This window comes from Bufo bufo, chromosome 9, assembly GCF_905171765.1.
Source record: "Bufo bufo chromosome 9, aBufBuf1.1, whole genome shotgun sequence".
In the NCBI taxonomy this organism is placed as follows: domain Eukaryota; kingdom Metazoa; phylum Chordata; class Amphibia; order Anura; family Bufonidae; genus Bufo; species Bufo bufo.
Window position 1 is genome coordinate 167,508,958 of NC_053397.1, and position 21,878 is coordinate 167,530,835.

The following is a 21,878-nucleotide window of genomic DNA, read 5'->3' on the forward strand; positions in this document are numbered from 1 at the left end:
TGGCTGGTTCTATGTAAAGAGGCCTTTAGTATAAAAATGGTTCATGGAGAGACAACTACTTTATGTTTCAGATAATATAGAGAAAGATGATAATACACAGTTAGGGCCCATTCACAAGAGCGTATTTTTCTTTCCACATCCGTTTTTTGCGGATCATATGCAGACCCATTCATTTCTATTGGACCACAAAATCCATGGATAGCACACTGTATGCTATCCGCTTCCATATGTCCTTTCTAAATGTCCACATAAGGCTACATGCAGACGACATGCACATTTTTTGCGGATACGATGGGGACCCATTCATTTCAATGGGTCAGCAAAAAAATGCTGATAGTTCATCGTCCGTTGTCCGTGTTTCCCTTCAGCAAAAAAAATAGTGCATGTCCCACTTTTTTCACATTTGCGGACAAGGATAGGCATTTATTGCAAGGGATCTGTGGGGGGAAAAAACGGCTCCTCCAAAGAAAACGGATGCCGCATCCGGGTTTTTTTGAGGACGCACAATTTGCGGACGCAAAAAACAACTGTCCTGTGCATGTAGCCTAAAAGATAGAACATGTCCTATACTTGTCCAAAAAATGTGGTCCGTGGCACCATTCATGTCTATGGTTCTGAAAAAATACAGATTGCACACGGAATGTGTTCCATATGCAATCCGTATTTTGCTGAAACTTTAATGCCCTGTCATGTCACCTTTGAATCTTTATTAAAATGATACCTTCCGGGTTTTTTGCGGATCCGCAAAATACAGAAGACATAAGGAAACATACATTCCTTTTTTTTGTGGACATGCGGAAAATGTTTACTGAACAACTGAACCAGATATTTGCGGACCCCAAATAACATACCGCTGTGTAAATGAGCCCTTACCTTCATGCGGAAGGGACATAGTAATACCCGTACTCTTCATAGTGACTGTCCCGGAGAACAAGAGGCAATATGAGGTAGATATAAAATTATCATACTAGACCATGATAGGTCTGATGGATAGGTAAATCAAAAAGGAAAAAGAGAAAAACTGATCTCAAACAGATAAGTAATAATTCAAGTTAAAGAAAGATAAAAAGGTCCGCCATGCTCACAGGTTCTCATACAGTTTATAGCCATGCACAGCAATTTAAATATATACAAGTAAAATAACGGGATCACATACTTGCAACAGTATTTTATTTAAAGGAAAAAGAAAACTGCTATTATGCATAACTGTAAGAAAAAGAAATGTAACTATAAAAACAGCCTACACCATCCATGTATATTGCTGTGAAGCGTTACAGTATATTATTAATGCATAAATGTAACACGCAATTATATAATACCACGTTTAAAGGTATGCCATTTTAATAGTCCCTAATCTTTTCTTGGAAATGGATTTTACATTAGGTGCACTTTTACAATTGCAATGATTTATGTGTTATATTTATTATGGTAAGTATGCTGTGAAAACTAAACACTAAAAGCCTAAATTAGCCTTTTTAATCTTTGCCACCTTGAAGCAAGCACAATAGATATCATAATCTGTTTTCTTTTCATTCCTATGAATACTTTCACATTTGGCTACATTAAATGGACATCATTTATTTTATGTTCTTTTGCTATTGCAGTAATCAGTAGAAGAAGCTGCTCTTGTATGAATTACCATTGGAATATTTTTACAATAATCAACAGGGGCAAAATTACAAAAATTTGGATTTCAGTTCTGATGCCCCCCACACGTAGACAGCTATTCTCTATTATGTACAATTAGTACAATTTACAATAGTACGACTAATTTGTGCTTAAATTATTATGTTAATAGCTGCAGCCAATTAACCACAAACCAGTTAGTGCACTTTCATAGTTTAAGCGTATGCGATGCTAATATTTGTTAAATGTTAAAACCTGGAAGTAAATAATAGCGGCAAAGGCATCACCCTATTTGTTACAGAGATGTGCTTATACAGATTTTAAAAGTGACAAGCCCTAACGGTATGCAAAGGAAGTAGCAGATGTCGCTAAGATCTTCAAATGCTCACATTTTCAAGCACCTAGCTCCAATCTGTGGCATGTGGGAGGGGCATAAAAGTCAGATTGAAAGCAAAGTTTTAAAACTGAGAGGGACAGAATCCTTGAACTGAGAGACCTTGGTTTATCACAGATCGCTAGAATCCTAGGCTGAGATGTCAGCAATGTTCAATGTTGCGTGTCCTAGTGCAAGGGAGAACAATGATGGAATCGAACTGGAACAACAGCAAGAGGTGCACAGAGGCAAACCTCCTCAAGGACGGAGCATCTCATTAAAAGGATTGCCAGTAGTGATCCATTCTGTGCTGCAGGTGAAATTGGAAGTCACATCACAAGCATAGGGTGGCCAAGTGTCCACAAAAACTAAAAGAAGATGTTTGCATGACATTGAGCTCTGAGTTTGATGTCCAACTACAGGTGTTCAATTGACCATTTGGTCTTTACCTCAGGTACAATAACAGCTCAGCGTTCTATAGATTTGGTCTTGGATCCATTGGTATAGCCATTTCTCCAAAGTGTCCCAGGAGCTGTTTTTTAAACAGGACAATGCCTGGTCGCATGTTGTGAACAGTACTACGATGGCCTGCAGAATCTCCAGACTTGTCTCCTATTGAGCACATATAAGACATCATTTCGTCAGCAATTGCAAAGGTAGCTTACGGAGATTTTGAATTTCCCGTGGGTCATATGACCTAATTATATAATGCATGAGGAACATGTCACTGCTGCAGCAATCCATTGGTTGCAGCAGCCATGTGACCTGTATCAAAATGGATGTTGACACAGGGAGAACAGAGATGTGCAGCGGTCGTAGAGGCGCAAAGGAGTCAAAACCCAGTGGGAACCCAGATCCCAGGTAAGTGTGTTTCCTTCCACCGGTACAGCAAAGTGAGGGGACAGCCCAAAAGGCCCCGGTGGGTGAACAATCCCTTTAAGATTTAAAGGGCTTTACAGAGGCTAACTAAAATTTTACAAATCCCCTTAAAAAATTCCGCTCCATAATGAAAAAAAACTTTTTAATATACTTGCGTAATGATTTAGACATGATGAATAAACGATGCGTCAATGTTTCCGTTTCGGTCTCTTGCCTGACATTTTGATTTCTATATTTTACATCTCTTCTGGAATATTCCCGCCTTCTACAAGTCCTCACGTTTACCTAATATTTTTTAGACAATGAGACACTCAGTCACCAAACTGCTTTAATTTCCCTAGACAGAGGCAAGTTCATGAATGTTCCCTCTCTCTAAAATGTTTTAAATAAATACAATTTCAGGTTATACCCTCCTTGCGCCTTTTTCTTCCCAGGAGAGCAAAGCAATGTATAGCTGCAGGGATAAAATGAAATTGCCAGCCTCTCACCTCTCCATCCACGCTCTGAAAGCTTCAGTCAATTAACATAGAGACAGAAACCTTTGTGTAATCCATAGGGGATACAGATAAACTGGCCTTGCTGTTATTCTGTGCTTTGGGAAGGTAACTTAATAGTTTTTTTTTTTTTATTCTGCCATTCATTTAACTTAGACCAGGGAACAAGGACCTGTATGCTGATCCAATAGACGAAACATAAATACCCTTGTTATTTTTCGACCTGTTTTATTCAGAAGCTGACCCTGTTATGTCAACTGAAACCCACACACTATTCACAAAGTATTTTATTCAAGGCTACATATCTTTTAATCTCTCTCCTGCGGAAGATCTACAAGATGTGTTGACAATGAGAGCAGGTCTGTTGCAGTAGACAATTGCAATAATAGAAGTAATAGAGATCTGATTGTCAAGAAAAAGGTTATCATATCTCACTCTCCCAGAAATAGACCAGAATCCATATAATCAGTATGACACAGCCCTTGGTTTAGAAACTGCAGATGACAGGAGCTTGGTTCCACCTGACCTGCCCTTCTCCTTCTAGTTCTGAATCATTGAATATGGTTTGAACTTCTTTTCACATTCCTTGTCTGAAAGGGGGAAAAATATCTATCAAGATATGAATGAAGGTGTTTAAAACACTCAGACTTCAATTACAATCCCAGTCAAAGCCTTCATTGTCAGATGTTCAAAACCCTTCTTGACCTGGGGCATCTGTAGAATAGACAACAAGGATAGATTTGCTTCACCAATGTTTTGGTGGCCCAGCAAGGTCTTTTTCATTGCCCTCTTAGTTTACCTAGATGATTCAAGTGGTACAGTCCTGATCAAAAGTTTAAGACCACTTGAAAAATGGCAAAAAATCATATTTTACGTTGTTGGATTTTAACAAGGTTCCAAGTAGAGCTTCAACATGCAACAAGAAGAAATGAGAGTGAGAAAATTTTTTTTGGAGCATTCAATTAATTGAAAATAACGATTAAACTGAAACAGGCTGTTTTTCAGCTGATCCAAATTTTAGGACCACATGCCTTTAAAAGGCCAAATCTGTGCAAAGATGTGGATTCATTGTCATTTTTTGTCAGGTAGTCACACGTTGTGATGGCAAAGGCAAAAAAACTCCTCCCTTTTTGAACGTGGTCGGGTTGTTGAACTGCATAAGCAGGGTCTCTCACAGCGCACCATCGCTGCTGAGGTGGGACGCAGTAAGACAGTTATTTGGAATTTCTTAAATGATCCTGAGGATTATGGAACAAAAAAGTCAAGTGGAAGACCCCAAAAAAATTCATCAGCACTGAGCCGGAGGATCCAATTGGCTGTCCGTCAAGACACTGGACGATCCTCGACCCAAATTAAGGCCCATACTGGTGCTGACAGCAGCCCCATAACCATCAGATGGCATCTGAGACTGAAGGGCTTCAAAAACAAAAAACGTCTTCAAAGACCTCGTCTCCTTGAACGCCACAGAACTGCTCGTTTGGACTTTGCAAGAGAGCACCAAACATGGGACATTCAAAGGTGGAAGAAAGTTTTATTCTCTGATGATAAAAAATTTAACCTTGATGGTCCTGATGGTTTCCAACGTTACTGGCATGACAAGCAGATCCCACCTGAGATGTTTTCTACGTGCCACAGTGGAGGGGGCTCCATAATGGTCTGGGGTGCTTTTTCCTTCAGTGGAACAATGGAGCTTCAGTAAGTGCAGGGGCGTCAAACGGCCACTGGCTATGTCCAGATGTTGAGGAGAGCATTCCTCATGACTGAGGGCCCTCGTCTGTGTGGTAACGACTGGGTTTTTCAACAGGACAACGCTACAGTACACAATGCCCGCAGGACAAGGGACTTCTTCCAGGAGAATAACATCACTCTTTTGGCCCATCCTGCGTGTTCCCCTGATCTAAATCCAATCGAGAACCTTTGGGGATGGATGGCAAGGGAAGTTTACAAAAATGGACAACAATTCCAGACAGTAGATGGCCTTCGTGCGGCCGTCTTCACCACTTGGAGAAATGTTTTCACTCACCTCATGGAAACGCTTGCATCAAGCATGCCGAAACAAATTTTTGAAGTGATAAATAATAACGGCGGAGCTACTCATTACTGAGTTCATGTTTGGAAGTTGGATTTCTGTTTTGGGGGGTTTAGGGGATTTTTGGAGGTGTGGTTCTAAACTTTTGATCAGCTGAAAAACAGCCTGTTTCAGTTTATTCGTTGTTTTCATTAAATTGAATGTTTAAAAAAATGTTTTGTCTCACTCCCATTTCTTCTTGTTGCATGTTGAAGCTTTACTTGGAACCTTGTTAAGATCCAGCCATGCTAAATAAGATTTTTTGCCATTTTTCAAGTGGTCTTAAACTTTTGATCAGGACTGTATTCCAATATATACAACTTGATGCTTGACTGTTGAAAATGTGTAGAGCAAAACAAAAACCATCAAATATAAATTAATTAAATGTTATCATTAGTTTCCCACATAATCACTTACCACTTACTGGCCCAAAAAATGTATAGCACACTGTTTAGTGTTACGACTAGGGTTGAGCGAACCCAAACTGTAAAGTTCGGGTTCGTACCGAACTTTAGGATTTTTGGACCCCGGACCCGAACCCGAACATTTCCGTAAAAGTTCGGGTTCGGCGCTTTCTTGGCGCTTTTTGAGAGGCCATCACAGCCATGCCTACTAATGGCATGGCTGTGATTGGCCAGAGCAGCATGTGACCCAGGCAGGGGAGCACCCAGGAATTTTGTCTAGGGGGGGTCTGAAAGGCAAAGAAAATTTGGCACGTGTAGTGCGCTGTGCCAATTCTTTTGCCTGCCCATTTTTCAAAGCCCCCTTTATATGAAAAAATGCGGGGGGGGGGGGGGGGGGCGTAGTGTGTTGCGCTGATTCTTTTACTTGGCCATTTCTAAAAGCTCACGCGCAGCATTTTTTTGCCCCGTCCATTATTAAAAGCTCCTACATATAATAGGCCACTCCCAACAAACACTGTACAGCTGAAATTCTATTGTTGAGGCCTGCCTCTACACATCATACGGAGAGGGGGGGGTCTGTCCTGGCTGCACTGCCTGCTTATACAACAAGCTACAGCCAGGAAGCTCCTCCGCTCTCCTCCCTCCCCAGATCCTGCTCAAGGCCTGTGGTCCCCCCCACCATCTGCCACCCGCACGTGGCCTGCTGCCCCCTTTGGCCTGGCCGTCCTCACCCAGCTCTGAATCCTCCTTCTGCAAATGGCAGGGGAAGGAGCTGGAGCATCTCCTCTCCTACATAGCGCCCCATACCTTTTACATCCAGTGATGTCACCTTTGTTGTAGAGGTTCTCTTTCTTTATCTTCTCCATTCAGACCAGACCGCTATGATGATTTTTCAACCATCTCCCGTCTCTGCAGAGATTAACAAACAGACATTAGTTTCCCACATTTCCATCATCTTCACATCTTCTGAACACCCTTTCCTGCCACCCCCAATACTGCAGAGAAAGTCCCCCTGGAAATACTACTACCACACAGATAGTGCCCCCTTTAACAATTATTGGCACACAGTGCTCTAAAAAATAACTGCGCCCAGACACTAATAGTATAAAGATAATGTCCCCCAAAAATTATTGTGCTAAACTTATACTGTGCCAGGGTGCCCCCCAAAGTAACAGTGCTCCCCAAAATCCCACCAATAGAAATAATTCTCTGCCAGAGCACACTTAGTAGTTATAATGTCCCTTTAGTGCCCATACTAGTAATCATGTTCCTCATAGCCCCCCAGTAGTAGTAAAGCTAATACCCCCTAGTAGCAATAATTCTCCCTATAATATGACAGTACATGAAATACCCCCGCTTAGTGCCTGCAGTTGAGCTAATGTCCCCATAATGTATGCCAGTATAAAATACCCCTATATAGTGCCCCAGTAAATGCCCTCATAGTGCTCCTCTCCCCCTTCCCCATAGTGTCCCCCATAATATGCCAGTAAAAAATGCCCCTACTAAGTGCCACCATATGCCCCAATAGTGCTCCACTCCCCCATAGTGCCCCCAAATAATGCCCCATAGTGCCGCTCTCCCCTATAGTGCCTCCCATAATGTGCCAGTAAAAAATGCCCCCATAATGCCACCAGATGCCATAATGCCCCCCATAATGTGCCAATAACAAAAAAAGGCCCCTTTAGAACCCCCACTTCCCCATAGTGCCCCCAAATAATGCCCCTATAGTGCCACCAGATGCCCCATAGTGCCGTTCTCCCCTATAGTGCCCCCCATAGTGCTCCTCTCCCCCATGGTGCCCCCCCATAATATGCCAGTAAGAAATTCCCCCAGAGTGCCACCCCCAAAAAAAATTGGGCTGTAAGAATTGTCAGATGCCCCCATAGTGCTAGCTCCCCCCCCTTCCAAAAAAAAAAACAAAACAAAAAAACACTGATACTTGCCTCCATCAGCAGCACTGTGAAGCAGGCCTCTTCCGGCCTGTGTCCCTGCTGTGTGCTGCCCATCTCAGGCGGCGCGATGATGACGTAATCGCGCCGCCTGAGCCGGCCTCTGATAGGCTGCAGGCATTAGTGCCTGCGGCCTATCAGAAGAACAGGGGAGGGACACGCCTCTCCCTCCCCTGCCGCAGCACAGGCATCTGTATCGCTGTCCTGAGGACGGCGATACAGATGAATATGGAGATGAGCGCTTCCACAATGGAAGCGCTCATCTCCTACTGCACCCCCCCACCGCTGCCGCAATTACATCCAGGGCCGCGCCGCCTGTGGTGATCGGCGGTGCGGCTCTGAGGGATAAAAAAATATAATATTGGCTGGTTGTTCTAGGGGGGTCCAGACCCGCTGGACCCCCCCCCCCCCCCCCGTAGGTGCGCCACTGGACCCAGGATCTATATAAGCTTGAGTCACGTAGCGCTGTACGTCACTCTGCTGTTACAAGTGTAGGGAGAGGATGCTGCAGGACTTGTGATTTCAGGGAGAGAATAGGAGAGAATCTAACTCAGCGATCTACCTAGAAATAGTTGTGTGGGTGCAGGACACAATCGTTTTACCCTGCCCTGAGGCCATTGACCCAAAAAAAAATTACTTTTATAATTCTGTTAGGTGGGTGGCGGCGGCGGCCATTTTATGCATGCTCTGCACTGCACTGCATCTGAGCTTTTGGGACATTGCAAATGACCATTTTTGGGGGGCAAACTACAACATCTGGATTAGTCAGTGTGCAATGTAAGGTAGAAATACACACATCATTTTCTGGGGTTTTTAAAAACACACTTTTTTTTCAAATCTGCAAGTGTTAAATTTAAGTTTAATATATACATCATTCATATTCTTTTAGCAAAAAAAGACTTTTTGGGCAATCTACAACATCTGTATTAGCCAGTGTGCAATTTAAGCTAGAAATACAGCCATCATTTTCTGGGATTTGAAAAACACACTTTTTTGACAAAAAACACTATTTTCAGGCTTTGCAGCATCAGCACATGTGAAATTACAGGCTTATATACTGCTGTCAAATTCAGTTGTTAAACAAACACTCGTTTGGGCACCAAAAATTTAGTTGGCAGCCTTTGATGCAGATGTCATTGTGAGATACACCCTTAATACATTTGGGTTACATTCAGAGATTTTAAATACCGCCATTTGGTGCACCAATATTGAATTCAGGCCTACAGAGGTTCAGGCCCTGGGAGATACCACCCCTACATACAGGGGTTTGAATTAGGCATTTGAAATACAGCCATTTGAAATACAGCCATTTTGTGCAAAGAAATCTTTACTTCAGGCCTACACTGATTCAGGGCGTGTGTGATCCTCCCTATACATACAGGGGTTTGAATTAGGCATTTGAAATACAGCCTTTTGAAATACAGCCTTTTTGTGCAAAGATATATTTACTTCAGGCCTACACTGATTCAGGGCGTGTGAGATACCCCCCTACATACAGGGGTTTGATTCAGCCATTTGAAATACAGCCATTTGAAATACAGCCATTTTGTGCAAAGATATATTTACTTCAGGGGTACACTGGTTCAGACCATGTGTGATCCCCCCTATACATACAGGGGTTTGATTCAGCCATTTGAAATACAGCTATTTGAAATACAGCCAATTTGTGCAAAGATATACTTACTGCAGGCCTACAGAGGTTCAGGCCCTCTGAGATACTACCTCTACATACAGGGCTTTGAATTTGGCATTTGAAATACAGCCATTTTGGGCAAAAAAATCTTTTATTGAGGCCTAGTCTGGTTCAGGCCGTGTGAGATACACCCTCTACATACTGTCGTTCTATTCTACTATTAATTAAACACCCATTTAGGGCAAGATCCTAAATTTAAAAAATATGAGGAGCAGTCAAATACATACAGGGGTTTGATTCAGCTATTTGAAATACAGCCTTTTGGTGCAAAGATAAATTTACTTCAGGCCTACACTGATTCAGGGCGTGAGTGATCCCCCCTATACATACAGGGGTTTGATTCAGCCATTTGAAATACAGCCATTTGAAATACAGCCATTTTGTGCAAAGAAATCTTTACTTCAGGCCTACACTGATTCAGGGCGTGTGTGATTCCCCCCTATACATACAGGGGTTTGATACAGCCATTTGAAATACAGCCATTTTGTGCAAAGAAATCTTTAATTCAGGCCTACACTGATTCAGGGCGTGTGAGATACCCCCCTACATACAGGGGTTTGATTCAGCCATTTGAAATACAGCCATTTGAAATACAGCCATTTTGTGCAAAGATATACTTACTGCAGGCCTACAGAGGTTCAGGCCCTCTGAGATACTACCTCTACATACAGGGCTTTGAATTTGGCATTTGAAATACAGCCATTTTGGGCAAAAAAATCTTTTATTGAGGCCTAGTCTGGTTCAGGCCGTGTGAGATACACCCTCTACATACTGTCGTTCTATTCTACTATTAAACAAACACCCATTTAGGGCAAGATCCTAAATTTAAAAAATATGAGGAGCAGTCAAATAAGGGACGTGGCCCAGGTCGTGGTGCTGCTGGTGGAGCTCCTGTTGCAGGGAGAAGAAAACGTGGTCGATCTGTGTCAGCTACACGCACAAGTGAAACCCCTTCCTCAGGTGCGAGTAGGCGACAAAACCTGCAGCAGTATTTGGTCGGGCCTAATGCTGCTCTACGAAGGGTGAGGCCTGAACAAGTACAGGCGATACTAGATTGGGTTGCTGACAGTGGATCCAGTTCCTTCACATTGTCTCCCACCCAGTCTTCTACTGAAAGACCACAGTTGGCACCTGCAGCCGATGTCCATCAGTCTTTCACCTCACCCCCTTGCAAATCAGCCAAGCAGTCTGAGCCCCAAGTCATGCAGCAGTCTCTTCTGCTTTTTGATGACTCTGTTAGCAGGGTTTCCCAGGGCCATCCACATAGCACTGCCCCAGAAGTGGAAGAGATTGAGTGCACCGATGCCCAACCACTTATTTTTCAAGATGAGTACATGGGAGGACCATCGCATCACGTCTCGGATGATGACGAAACACAGGTGCCAACTGCTGGGGCTTTCGAAAGTGTGCAGACCAACAAGGAAGTCAGGGAGGAAGACTGGGTGGAAGATGATGTGGAGGACGATGAGGTCCTCGACCCCACATGGAATCAAGGTCATGCAAGTGACCGATGTAGTTCGGAGGAAGTGGCGGTGGTCGCACAGAGCCACCAGCACAGCAGAAGAGGGAGCAGGGTGCAAAAGCGGAACGACCGTCCTCTAGACAGTACGCCTCCTACTGTCCACCGCAGCAAGGGACCGAGCACACCAAAGCCAGCTCCAAGGAGTTCCCTGGCGTGGCAGTTCTTCAGACAATGTGCTGACGACAAGACACGAGTGGTTTGCACGCTGTGCAATCAGAGCCTGAAGCGAGGCATAAACGTTCTTAACCTGAGCACAACCTGCATGACCAGGCATTTAAGTGCAAAGCACGAGCTGCAGTGGAGTAGACACCTCAAAAACAAAGAAAGGTCTCTGGCTCCTTCTGCTTCCTCTTCTGCTGCAGTCGCGGCCTCTTCATCTACCTCTGGAGTGACAGTGCCACCTGACACCCCACAAACAGAGGATCTGCCAGCAACACCAACACCTGGGTCACCAAGCATCTCCACAATGTCACACAGAAGCGTTCAGCTCTTCATAACCCAAACGCTGGAGAGGAAGAGGAAGTACCCCCCTACCCACCCGCGATCCCTAGCCCTGAATTCCAGCATTTCTAAATGACTTGCCTTTGAAATGCTGTCATTCCGTCTGGTGGAGACGGATAGTTTTAAAGGCCTTATGGCGGTGGCTGTACCACAGTACGTCGTGCCCAGCCGCCACTACTTTTCAAAGCGAGCCATCCCTTCCCTTCACAACCAAGTAGGGGACAAAATCAGGTGTGCACTGCGCAACGCCATCTGTGGCAAGGTGCACATGTTTACGGATACGTGGACCAGTAAGCACGGTCAGGGCCGTTATATCTCCATAACAGCACACTGGGTAAATGCAGTGGCGGCTGGGCCTGAGGCGGATAGCAGTTTGGCACATGTGCTTCCACCACCGAGGATTGCAGGGCGCTTCAGTTTGCCTCCTGTTGCTGCCTCCTCCTACTCCGCTTCCTCATCCTCTACCAGCTCCTCATCTGGTCAGCGTAACACCTTCATCACCAACTTCAGCACAGCCAGGGGTAAACGACAGCAGGCAGTTTTAAAACTTATCTGTTTGAGGGACAAACCCCACACCGCGCAGGAGCTGTGGACGGGCCTTGAACAACTGACCGATGAGTGGTTTGTGCCAGTCAGCCTCAAACCCGGCCTGGTGGTGTGCGATAATGGGCGAAATCTCGTAGCAGCTCTGGGACTAGCCGGTTTGACGCACATCCCTTGCCTGGCGCATGTGCTGAATTTGGTGGTGCAGAGATTCCTTAAAAATTACCCCGACATGTCTGAGCTGTTGCATAAAGTGCGGGCCGTCTGTGCATGCTTTCGGTGTTCTCACCCTGCTGCTGCTCGCCTGTCAGCGCTGCAGTGTAACTTCGGCCTTCCCGCTCACCGCCTCGACGTGCCCACAAGGTGGAACTCCACCTTGCACATGCTGGCCAGACTGTGCGAGCAGCAGCAGGCGATAGTGGAGTTTCAGCTGCAGCACGCACGGGTGAGTTGCTCGGCGGAACAGCACCACTTCACCACCAATGACTGGGCCTCCATGCGAGACCTGTGTTCCTTGTTGCGCTGTTTCGAGTACTCCACCAACATGGCCAGTGCCGATAACGCCGTTATCAGCGTTACTATCCCACTTCTATGCCTCCTTGAAAAAACTCTGCTGGCGATGATGGAAGAGGATGTGGCACAGGAGGAGGAAGAGGGATCATTTCATAGGGTTTCCGGCCAGTCATTCCAAAGTGGCTCCGAGGGTGGGTTCCTGCACCCACAAACCCAAGGTACACAATTGTCCAGCCAGGGCACAGTTCTGGAGGATGAGGAGGTGGAGGATGAGGAGATGCAGGAGGAGGAACCATGTTCACAGCAGGTTGGCACCCAGACCAGCTCATGGCCATCACTGGTGCGTGGATGGGGGGATACAGAGGACACAGACAATAAACTTCCCACAGAGGACAGCTTTTCGTTGTCTCTGGGCAGCCTGGCACACATGAGCGATTACATACTGCAGTGTCTCCGCAACGACCGCCGAGTTGCCCACATTCTAACTTGTGCTGATTATTGGGTGGCCACGCTGCTGGATCCCCGTTACAAGGACAACATACCGTCCTTAATTCCGTCACTGGAGCGTGATCGTAAGATGCGCGAGTACAAGCGCACGCTGGTAGACGCGCTGCTGGTGGCATTGCCACCTGACAGCGGGGGCATAGTGGAAGCACAAGGCGAAGGCAGAGGAGGAGGAAGAGGTCGCCAACGCAGCTGGGGCACCGCCAGCACCTGATAAGGCAGGGTTAGCATGGCCAAAATGTGGAAAAGCTTTGTCAGCCTTGGAGGTGCTGACCTGCCCTGCAGCCAATGTGAACGTGTGTTTAGCACGGCAGAGAGCATTATCACAGGCCGCAGCCAATGTGGACAAGCTTACGTTTATTAAAATGAACCAGGCATGGATCCCACAGGACTTGTCCGTACCTTGTGCAGAATAGACATTTATACCAGCCTCAACCATCCATTCTTGTACTCAAGTGCACTTATTCTTTGTTTTATTTTGTTATATGTCCCAATATTTTGGGGGATACCCCAATTTAAAAATAAAAAATAACACAAATCAGTGTTGGCTACCTATTCCTCCTTCACCGCCGCTTACACCTACACCGCCACGTCAACCTACACCGCCACATCCACCGCCTCCTCAACCTCCTACTCCTAGATCCAGATTGTTATTTAAATTTTTTCTGTATTTTATGTTATTTTAAGGCATTTCCCTATCCACATTTGTTTGCAGAACAGTTGCCATGCTCTTAAGCACATTTTGATGCCTTTTGCAGCCCTCTAGCCCTTTCCATGACTATTTTAGAGCCATTTTAGTGCCCAAAAGTTCGGGTCCCCATTGACTTCAATGGGGTTCGGGTTTGGGGTCAAGTTCGGGTCCCGAACCCGAACTTTTTTTTCAAGTTCGGCCGAACTCGTCGAACCCGAACATCCAGGTGTCCGCTCAACTGTAGTTACGACCTGTAGTTCAGCTTGCTGGTCAAGCATGCTCAGTTCTAGCACCAGGAGTTATAGGAAGTTGTAACTGAGAACAAATATGAGCGGCTCAGCAGTGAGGGAGTACAATATGAGATGCTCAAGAAGAGGTAGATTTGCTCCTCAGAAGCATACATAGGCTTAGATTTACTAATCCTAAAGATGAGGTAAGCATGGACAGGCAGGCCATCTAGACCTACACCAGATTGTTTACAGTAGCTCAGGCAGGATGATAAACGTGGTGCAGGGATAGACACTTTGTCTAGCTCTACACCAACTATTTTGGCTTACCTTGAGACTGGCTTACCTTGACTTAAGTTGGCTTACCTTGAGACATATTTTTACGCTAAAATTGAGTCTCAATTTTGGTGCAAAATGGTGCCTCTTAGGCCCGCCTTTTATGTAAGCGCCACCCTTTCCACAATTCCCCACCACCATGTCAAGTATGTCGGACAAGAGTGTAGAAACCCTTGATGCTCCAAATTGCGGTCATCTGCACCACTTTTTAGGCAGATTTTAGGCACACATTAGTAAATCTGGGCCATAGAGCTGAGCATCTATCTAAGCCTGCCGTGATAGAAAAGATGTATTATACATATGCTGTCTACAATAGTCACTTAAACAGAGACTACTCCAAGAGGTAGCGGCCTGGTGGTTCCCCTGCAGCAGAGTCCAGAGTTAAAGGGGAATTCATCCCTTTTTGATGGCCGTTTTTAGCAACTGTTAAAAATGGATGCCAAACAGATCTAAAATGGCTGTTAAAAACAGATAGATGGCTAGAAAATGGTTAAAAAGGGCCATGAAAAACTGACTTTGGGGGAAATATATCAAAATTGGTATAAAGCAAAACTGGCTTAGTTGTCTATGGCAACCAGAACTCCTTTTGAAAATGAAAGGTGGAGTCTGATTGGTTGTTATGTTTTGATAAATTTTCTCCAGTGTGTCCGTTTTTAACAGCCTTTTTTTTTTTTTCACAGTGCATAAAATACCACATTAGACTAAGAAATGTCTCATCTGAGTGACTTCTGGTTCTTGTATCATACTGCCTGTAGCAGAACTGTTACTTTAAGAGAACTAGCCTCCCAGCATGGAATTGCTAAGATGCAGCTGTTATTACATGAGAGATGTAGTTGTGTAGTTGGGTACTTGTACTGTTTTGTACTATCTATGCAATATGTATGGCACTCTATTTCAAGGCAGTAGATATTGGAACTGTATGGCACTTGTGAGAAATATATGTCATATTTTTTTCATAAATGGAAAGTACTAATTTAGCATTGAATAGCACCTTCTTGGCAAAGTTTGCACAATTTACTGTATTTTTCGCACTATAAGATACATTGGACTATAAGACTCACACCTGGTTGAGACAAAAAAAAAACATTCTACTTATTAAACCTTCATAGTGGGTTTAATGAAGTGAAGGGTCAAGATCACTAACTTTTGGCTCTAGCTTAGAGGTGGGGCAAACTCTGGTGTTTTAGTTGTGTGTGGGCATTGTAACACAGAAGGAGCAGACTACAGGGTCTTATCTGTGGGGGGGATTTAATGCTGACACACTGTTATAGGGGGATCTGCTGCTGACATACTGTTATGGGGGAATGTGCTGCTGACACACCGTTATGGGGTAATGTGCTGCTGACACTCTGTTATGGGGTAATGTGCTGCTTACAGACTGTTATGGAGGAATGTGCTGCTGACACACTGTTATGGAGGAATGTGCTGCTGACACACTGTTATGGGGGATCTGTACTGACGCACTGTTATGGGGGATCTGTATTGACGCACTGTTATGGAGGAATGTGCTGCTGACACTCTGTTATGGGGGAATGTGCTGCTGACATGCTGTTATGGGGGAATGTGCTGCTGACATGCTGTTATGGGGGAATGTGCTGCTGACATGCTGTTATGGAGGAATGTGCTGCTGACACACTGTTATGGAGGAATGTGCTGCTGACACACTTATGGAGGAATGTGCTGCTGACACACTGTTATGGGGGGATCTGTACTGACGACTGTTATGAGGAGATCTGGTGCTGATACACTGTTATGGGGGACACTGTATTAGGCTTATACACTTATATGGGACACTTTATTAGGCTTACACACTTATGGGGGACACTTATACATGCATAGAGTACGTTAAGCTGGTACCTGAGCACTCCCAGTGGGGCAGTCAAGTGGGGAGGAACGTACAGGCACAGCATGCACGTTATTTTTAAGTAACGTCTGTACCCACCATCTCCCTCCAGCAGTAGCTCTGGAACAGGGGACAGGAAGAAAATGTCATCGCTTTGATGCACGGGGAACTGGAGGACAGCCAGGTTAGTACACATGCCGATAGATGGCATACATTGCATGCCTGTCCAAATGCCGCACAGGGTGGTCTGCGATGTACACGTAATGTATCAGCCATGTGCTATATTTTTCCCCCATTTTTGGGAGAAAATAAAGTGAATTTTATAGTCTGAAAAATATGGTATTTGTATGCCCTTTGTGCATTATGAGCATTGTATGGTGCTATCTGGTCACACTATGCACTATTTTGACATACATGACACTGCAAAACAGTATGGTTATCATATAAAATTCATTCTTATCTTTATTTCTTTCCATTACTGCATGTAGTTTTCTACCTTTTACTCTTATGACTAAATTGTGCTTGGTGTGGTTTTGGTCAAGGTGCAACTTTTCAGATTTTCAGACAATGTATACACAGTTTATCTAGAGAAAAATCAGAGAACAAAAAATCATTGCTGCAGAAGGTACATTTTCATTCTGAACAAGTTTTATGAAACACAATTCTAATTAATTTGATGCCTGAAATAGATTTTATTTCAGGGATCAAGTGGATAAGCAGCTATAAGTCAGTTCTGGCACCGCTTCTTGGGCAGGAAAAATCGATACCGCAACTTTGTTTTAGCCAACAGTAGCTCTCGGTCAAACAACTTCCAAATCTCATAAACATTAGATAGTCAATGCATCCGAAATTGCAAGAATATGTCAAGATATGGCCAAATTTAGTCCTCACTATCCTTTTCCTGGATCTTTCCCCATGTATACAGCACAAATTAAAATCTAATTTTTCAAAACCAACATGCATGCACATTTAGTCACACTACCAGAAAATGAAAAAAGAACACCTGGAAAGCTTAACGTGATTGAACCAAGATTGACAAAAAAGTGTAATCTGCTAGTGGTGCCTGGTCAAGGATCACAAATCAAAGTGGTATACCTTTTATTTTAGGTTCTGCAGCAGGGTATGTGTTGAGGTAGGGTGTATTACCATGTATTATGAGATCCGGGAATAAACAGGCTTAACACAACTTAAGTGGGTAAAAAGTTTACTATACTGGTAAAATATGTATGCAAAAGATAACATACAGAATAAAGTAACATACAGAATAAAGCCCCATCAACTATAATGGGGTCCGGAGGTGATCCGACCGCAATCTGGGAAATATGCAGAGAATTGGCCAGAGAAATACCATTTTTGTCCAGCCAATTCCCAGCATTCTATGCCACTGTTAAACCAGACACAAGGACAAGTAGGGCTAGCCTAAATTATGAATAAATGACCCAACTACCTATCGACCAAAGAGAAGTTGCCATAGCAAGACAGACACATCCCTGATAATGTCTTCAATAGAGCTCAGCTCTTTGTTACATAACTACATGTTTTCTAGCTTCCAGGTCCCTCCTAAAGGTCTTCAGAACGTACAGTATGTACTATTACTTCAGACCTCAGGAACACAGCCCAATACTGGTAACACTAACCAACTGCATTACAAGGAATTAAAGGGGAAAGAACCACAGGGTCACATTAATACTGGTTGGTATCTCCCCATGCTGTGATACGGTCTGTCATGGTAATAGTCATACAGTTGCCAGATCTCCTCCTGTTGTTGTCATATCTCCTGAGTCAAAAAAGGCAGTACATATGTTAGTCTACGGACATGGTATTGCTGTGCAATTGAGATTTTCATCTAAAAGCTTTCACTTATTGAGGCAAAAGGGGAAATTATATGACAACTCTGTGATAAAACCAGAACATCTAGGGCTGTGATGGCTAACCTCCGGCACTGCAGCTGTGGTAAAACTACAACTCCCAAAATGCACACTTGCTTGGCCGTTCTCAGAACCCCATAGAAATAAATGGAGCATGCTGGGAGTGCCGGAGGTTAGCCACCACTGATCTAGGGCATATTGCCCTGGAAATGCATGCAGTTTTTGGATGCATTGTGTGAATTACATTTTTAAAATAATGCTTTCAAAGTAAGCAGCTAGTTATTAGGGCAAATCATCAGTGGCAAAAAAACTGGAACAGTGTGCAAGTGTCCAAAAAATGTTATCATAATATACAGTATCTACTGTACTCTTCCTGCTTCCTAACCTTCTGGGTACAAGAGACTATTTTTCTCATAGCTAAAAGAGCTTATAGGAGAACGACCATCCAGGGAATAGTTCTATTATATATATATATAGCCTATAAACAACCTTAGTACTGCTATACATCATTGACATATTATTCCATCTATGCACATTGGAAAGATAGATGACCGAACTGCTTTATTCTTTTTCTCTCAACAGATCCTTGCATCAGACGATAACTGGTTTAAGGCAGAACTTAGGGGCAATGAGGGATATGTTCCAAAAAACTATGTGGAAATGCAAACGCCAAGGTATGTTGTTTTTAAAAGTCGCACACATAGGCAGTTTGCATCAAATGAAATACAAGCTAAGCCGGGCTGCTAATATAAGACTATATTATAATGATATAATATGTACTGCTATAAACAGATATCCCTGCTGACAAATTTGTAGGATGGAACGTAAAATTACTCTTCCTATATGAACTCTCTTTATTCACCTCCACTGTATAATCAGAGAAGATATGCAAACATTCCTAAATAATTTAGTTCTCAAGTTGCAGCTAAATTCATTTTGTAGATCAATGGAGGAACTCCAGCATCCGATAAGGCTGTGAAGACTTCATTGTAGTCTTTAAGACCAAACAGAGAACGCGTTTCGGGTCTGACAATACAGAAAACAGACAACTAATATAAAATGACAAATAACCAATAGTTGTTCGTTAACGCGCTTTGGGTCTGACAGTAGTGACCATAGTCCATGATGTTACCTGCTTGGTTTTAAAGCGCTTAATAAAGTCTTCATGGTCATTCATGGCTTAGTTGTCCGGTTTTCCTCTACACCAGTTTTGATAAATCAACCCCATAATGCCAGTTCATGTTTTCAGCAGTAATCATCAAGACCCCACTGGATGCATCTTTGAATTCTAGATAATCCATATAAGGCTTGTTTCACATTTGCGTTTGCCGATCCAGCAGGCTGTTCCGGCGGGGAGCAGCCTGCCAGATCCGGCATTGCTGGATGCTACCAGAATGTCGTCCGGCCCCATCAACTATAATGGGGTCCGGAGGTGATCCGACCGCAATCTGGGAAATATGCAGAGAATTGGCCAGAGAAATACCATTTTTGTCCAGCCAATTCCCAGCAATCTATGCCACTGTTAAACCAGACACAAGGACAAGTAGGGCTAGCCTAAATTAGTGTAATAATACTTTTTTACTTAGCCATCCATGGCTTCGTTGTGGAGAAAAAGTACTTTCAATCCAAATGAGCAGGGTGGGCCCAAGCAACTCTGTGTACCCTTGCTCTTTCTGCTTCCTCTGCCAGCCCCTCTCTTTCTTAAACAATAGGGCCACCCTCCTGCATAGCCATCTCCCCTGGCTCTGTCCAAAAAGGAGAGGGGTTGGCAGAGGAAGCAGGAGGAGCAAGGGTTACCAGAGTGGCTTGGACCCACCCTCGGAGCACTTAACTGCTCATTTGCATATGGATTAAAAGCACTTTTTCTCCAGAATGGATCGCAAAAAAAAATGTTTTATTACATTCAGCTGAACAATAAGACCTACAAGACATTGTACCTGGCTTAACAGTGAATTTCCTGGGGACAGAAACACTTGACCATTCTATGAGAAATCTAAGACTATGAAGTAGCTACACTGTAACAATGACCTTAGAAAATGTATGACCCACATGACTATATGAAGTACTTACTACAATTAGGCTTCATGCATAGGACCATATTTTCCGTGTCCGATCTGCATTTTTTAAATAATTTTTGCACATAGACCCATTCATTTCTATGGGTCTACAAAAAAAAAAACATGTCCTGTCTGCATCTGTATGTCCTTTCTGCAAATTATAGACCATGTACGTTCTGTGGGCAAGAATAATCATTTGTAGTGATGGGAGTGAGGAAAATGCAGATTAAACACGGAAGGTATCCCTATTTTGTGGATCCGTGGTTTGTGGACCACAATATGGACATGTTCGTGTGCATGAGGCCTTAGGAGTGAGTCAAGCTGCTCAGTTCTCCAATGTGCAGTGGATGCAGACAGTGAATTCTTTGCCTTGGTTCACCACACACAAATTACAGACATGTCAAATTTATTCAATCTGTGGTTGCTGATAGCAAATAGATGATGACTCTGTGAATTGGATAGAACAAGTGGCTCGTCTAGCTTCTCCTATACATACATGATACCTGCAGTAGTGAACATCGAAGAAAGATATTGGCATTAAAAAAATCCCTATTACAAATGGCTACAGGAAGGAGAACGGTTTGGCAAGGGTCTTGCAATGTTGAGTAACTGTGTCATCGTGTGGCTGTTACGTGGCATTGTGTGATATTATGTGGCAATTTACTATAGAAGAACATGTTTACAAGAGGCGAGGTATCGGATAAAATGCCTCCACTGTGCTTGCTCTGCTGCTGTGTGTGTTTTGACTTCTATGTTATTAGCGTGATTTCATTATGCAGGTAATGTTCTCGTTTAAGTGGTAATTTCACACTGCTACAAACAAAAGGCAATCTAAAAATATTGGATGTTTTTCAGAATTTCATTATGTTTCAGTTTTTTTCAAATGCCTAATCCTAATAGGCTTCAAATAAAACATCAGTAAACAAGATATTATACAAGTGGCTAAATCCAATTCCAAGAAGCTAAATGGCGTCAGCGTTTTTTTCTTTGCCTCAGAAAACTCCACTTTCACTATGAGACATCCAGGTGGTTTGCACAATGTACACAGTGGCGTAGGGATCGCCATAGCAACCATAGCAGTGGCTATGGGGCCCTACGCCACTGGGGGCCCGTCCGGACCGCATAAATTTTTTTTTTTTTTTTTTTTTTTTACACACTAAGGCACTGGCAGCCAGGCCCGCCCGCCCGCCTGGTGTAGTGGGCGGGGCGTGGGCGGGCGGTCCGCGGCTCGGGCCTGGCTGGGGATTGGGAAGCCAAGGAGTAGTCAGGTCATGTGCTCCGCCTCCTTGTCTCCCGACGTCACTCACCTCTCCCGACGTCACTCGCCTGCTCCGCCTGCTTCTAAAGTGGGAGGAGCATGTGCGTGCGGCGTGACGGAGTGAGTGACGTCACGCTGCCGCCCGCTGCCTATTTTGAATGTGAAGAGCGGGAGCCTGCCTGCCCACCCGTGCCCAGTGTGCCTAACTGCCCATGCCCAGTAGGCCAGAAGTGAATGGATTCTTTTCTGCACTGCCAGCAGTCTGCCACAGTAAAAAGAAAAAGTCTGGAGTGGAGAGGAGTCCTGACTGTCCCCGACTCCCCAGTAAGTTAGTGAAGTGTCAAGTGATAGATAAGGATTATTAGATAGTAGTATACATACTAGTACATACTTTGCACAAGTTTATTATTTACAACTTAAAGGGAACCTGTCACCAAAGAAATCGCTTATTAAGCTGTTAAAAATATTAACAGCTTAATAAGCGATTTTTTTGGTGACAGGTTCCCTTTAAGTTGTAAATAATAAACTT

At 44.0% G+C, this 21,878-nt stretch overlaps 1 protein-coding gene across 5 annotated transcripts in view; it reads left to right on the top strand.

Annotated features, from left to right (window-relative positions):
• Window positions 1-21,878, top strand: part of GRAP2 (GRB2 related adaptor protein 2) — a 230,448-nt gene that overhangs the window by 137,842 nt on the left and 70,728 nt on the right. For 4 of the 5 annotated variants that reach the window (XM_040408050.1, XM_040408052.1, XM_040408051.1 and 1 more), the window contains exon 3: window positions 18,617-18,708. In XM_040408050.1, coding sequence (XP_040263984.1) covers window positions 18,617-18,708 — 92 coding nt within the window. Of the gene's footprint in view, window positions 1-16,278; window positions 16,351-18,616; window positions 18,709-21,878 lie in introns of all 5 variants that reach the window. The other variant, XM_040408055.1, reaches the window with a different exon arrangement.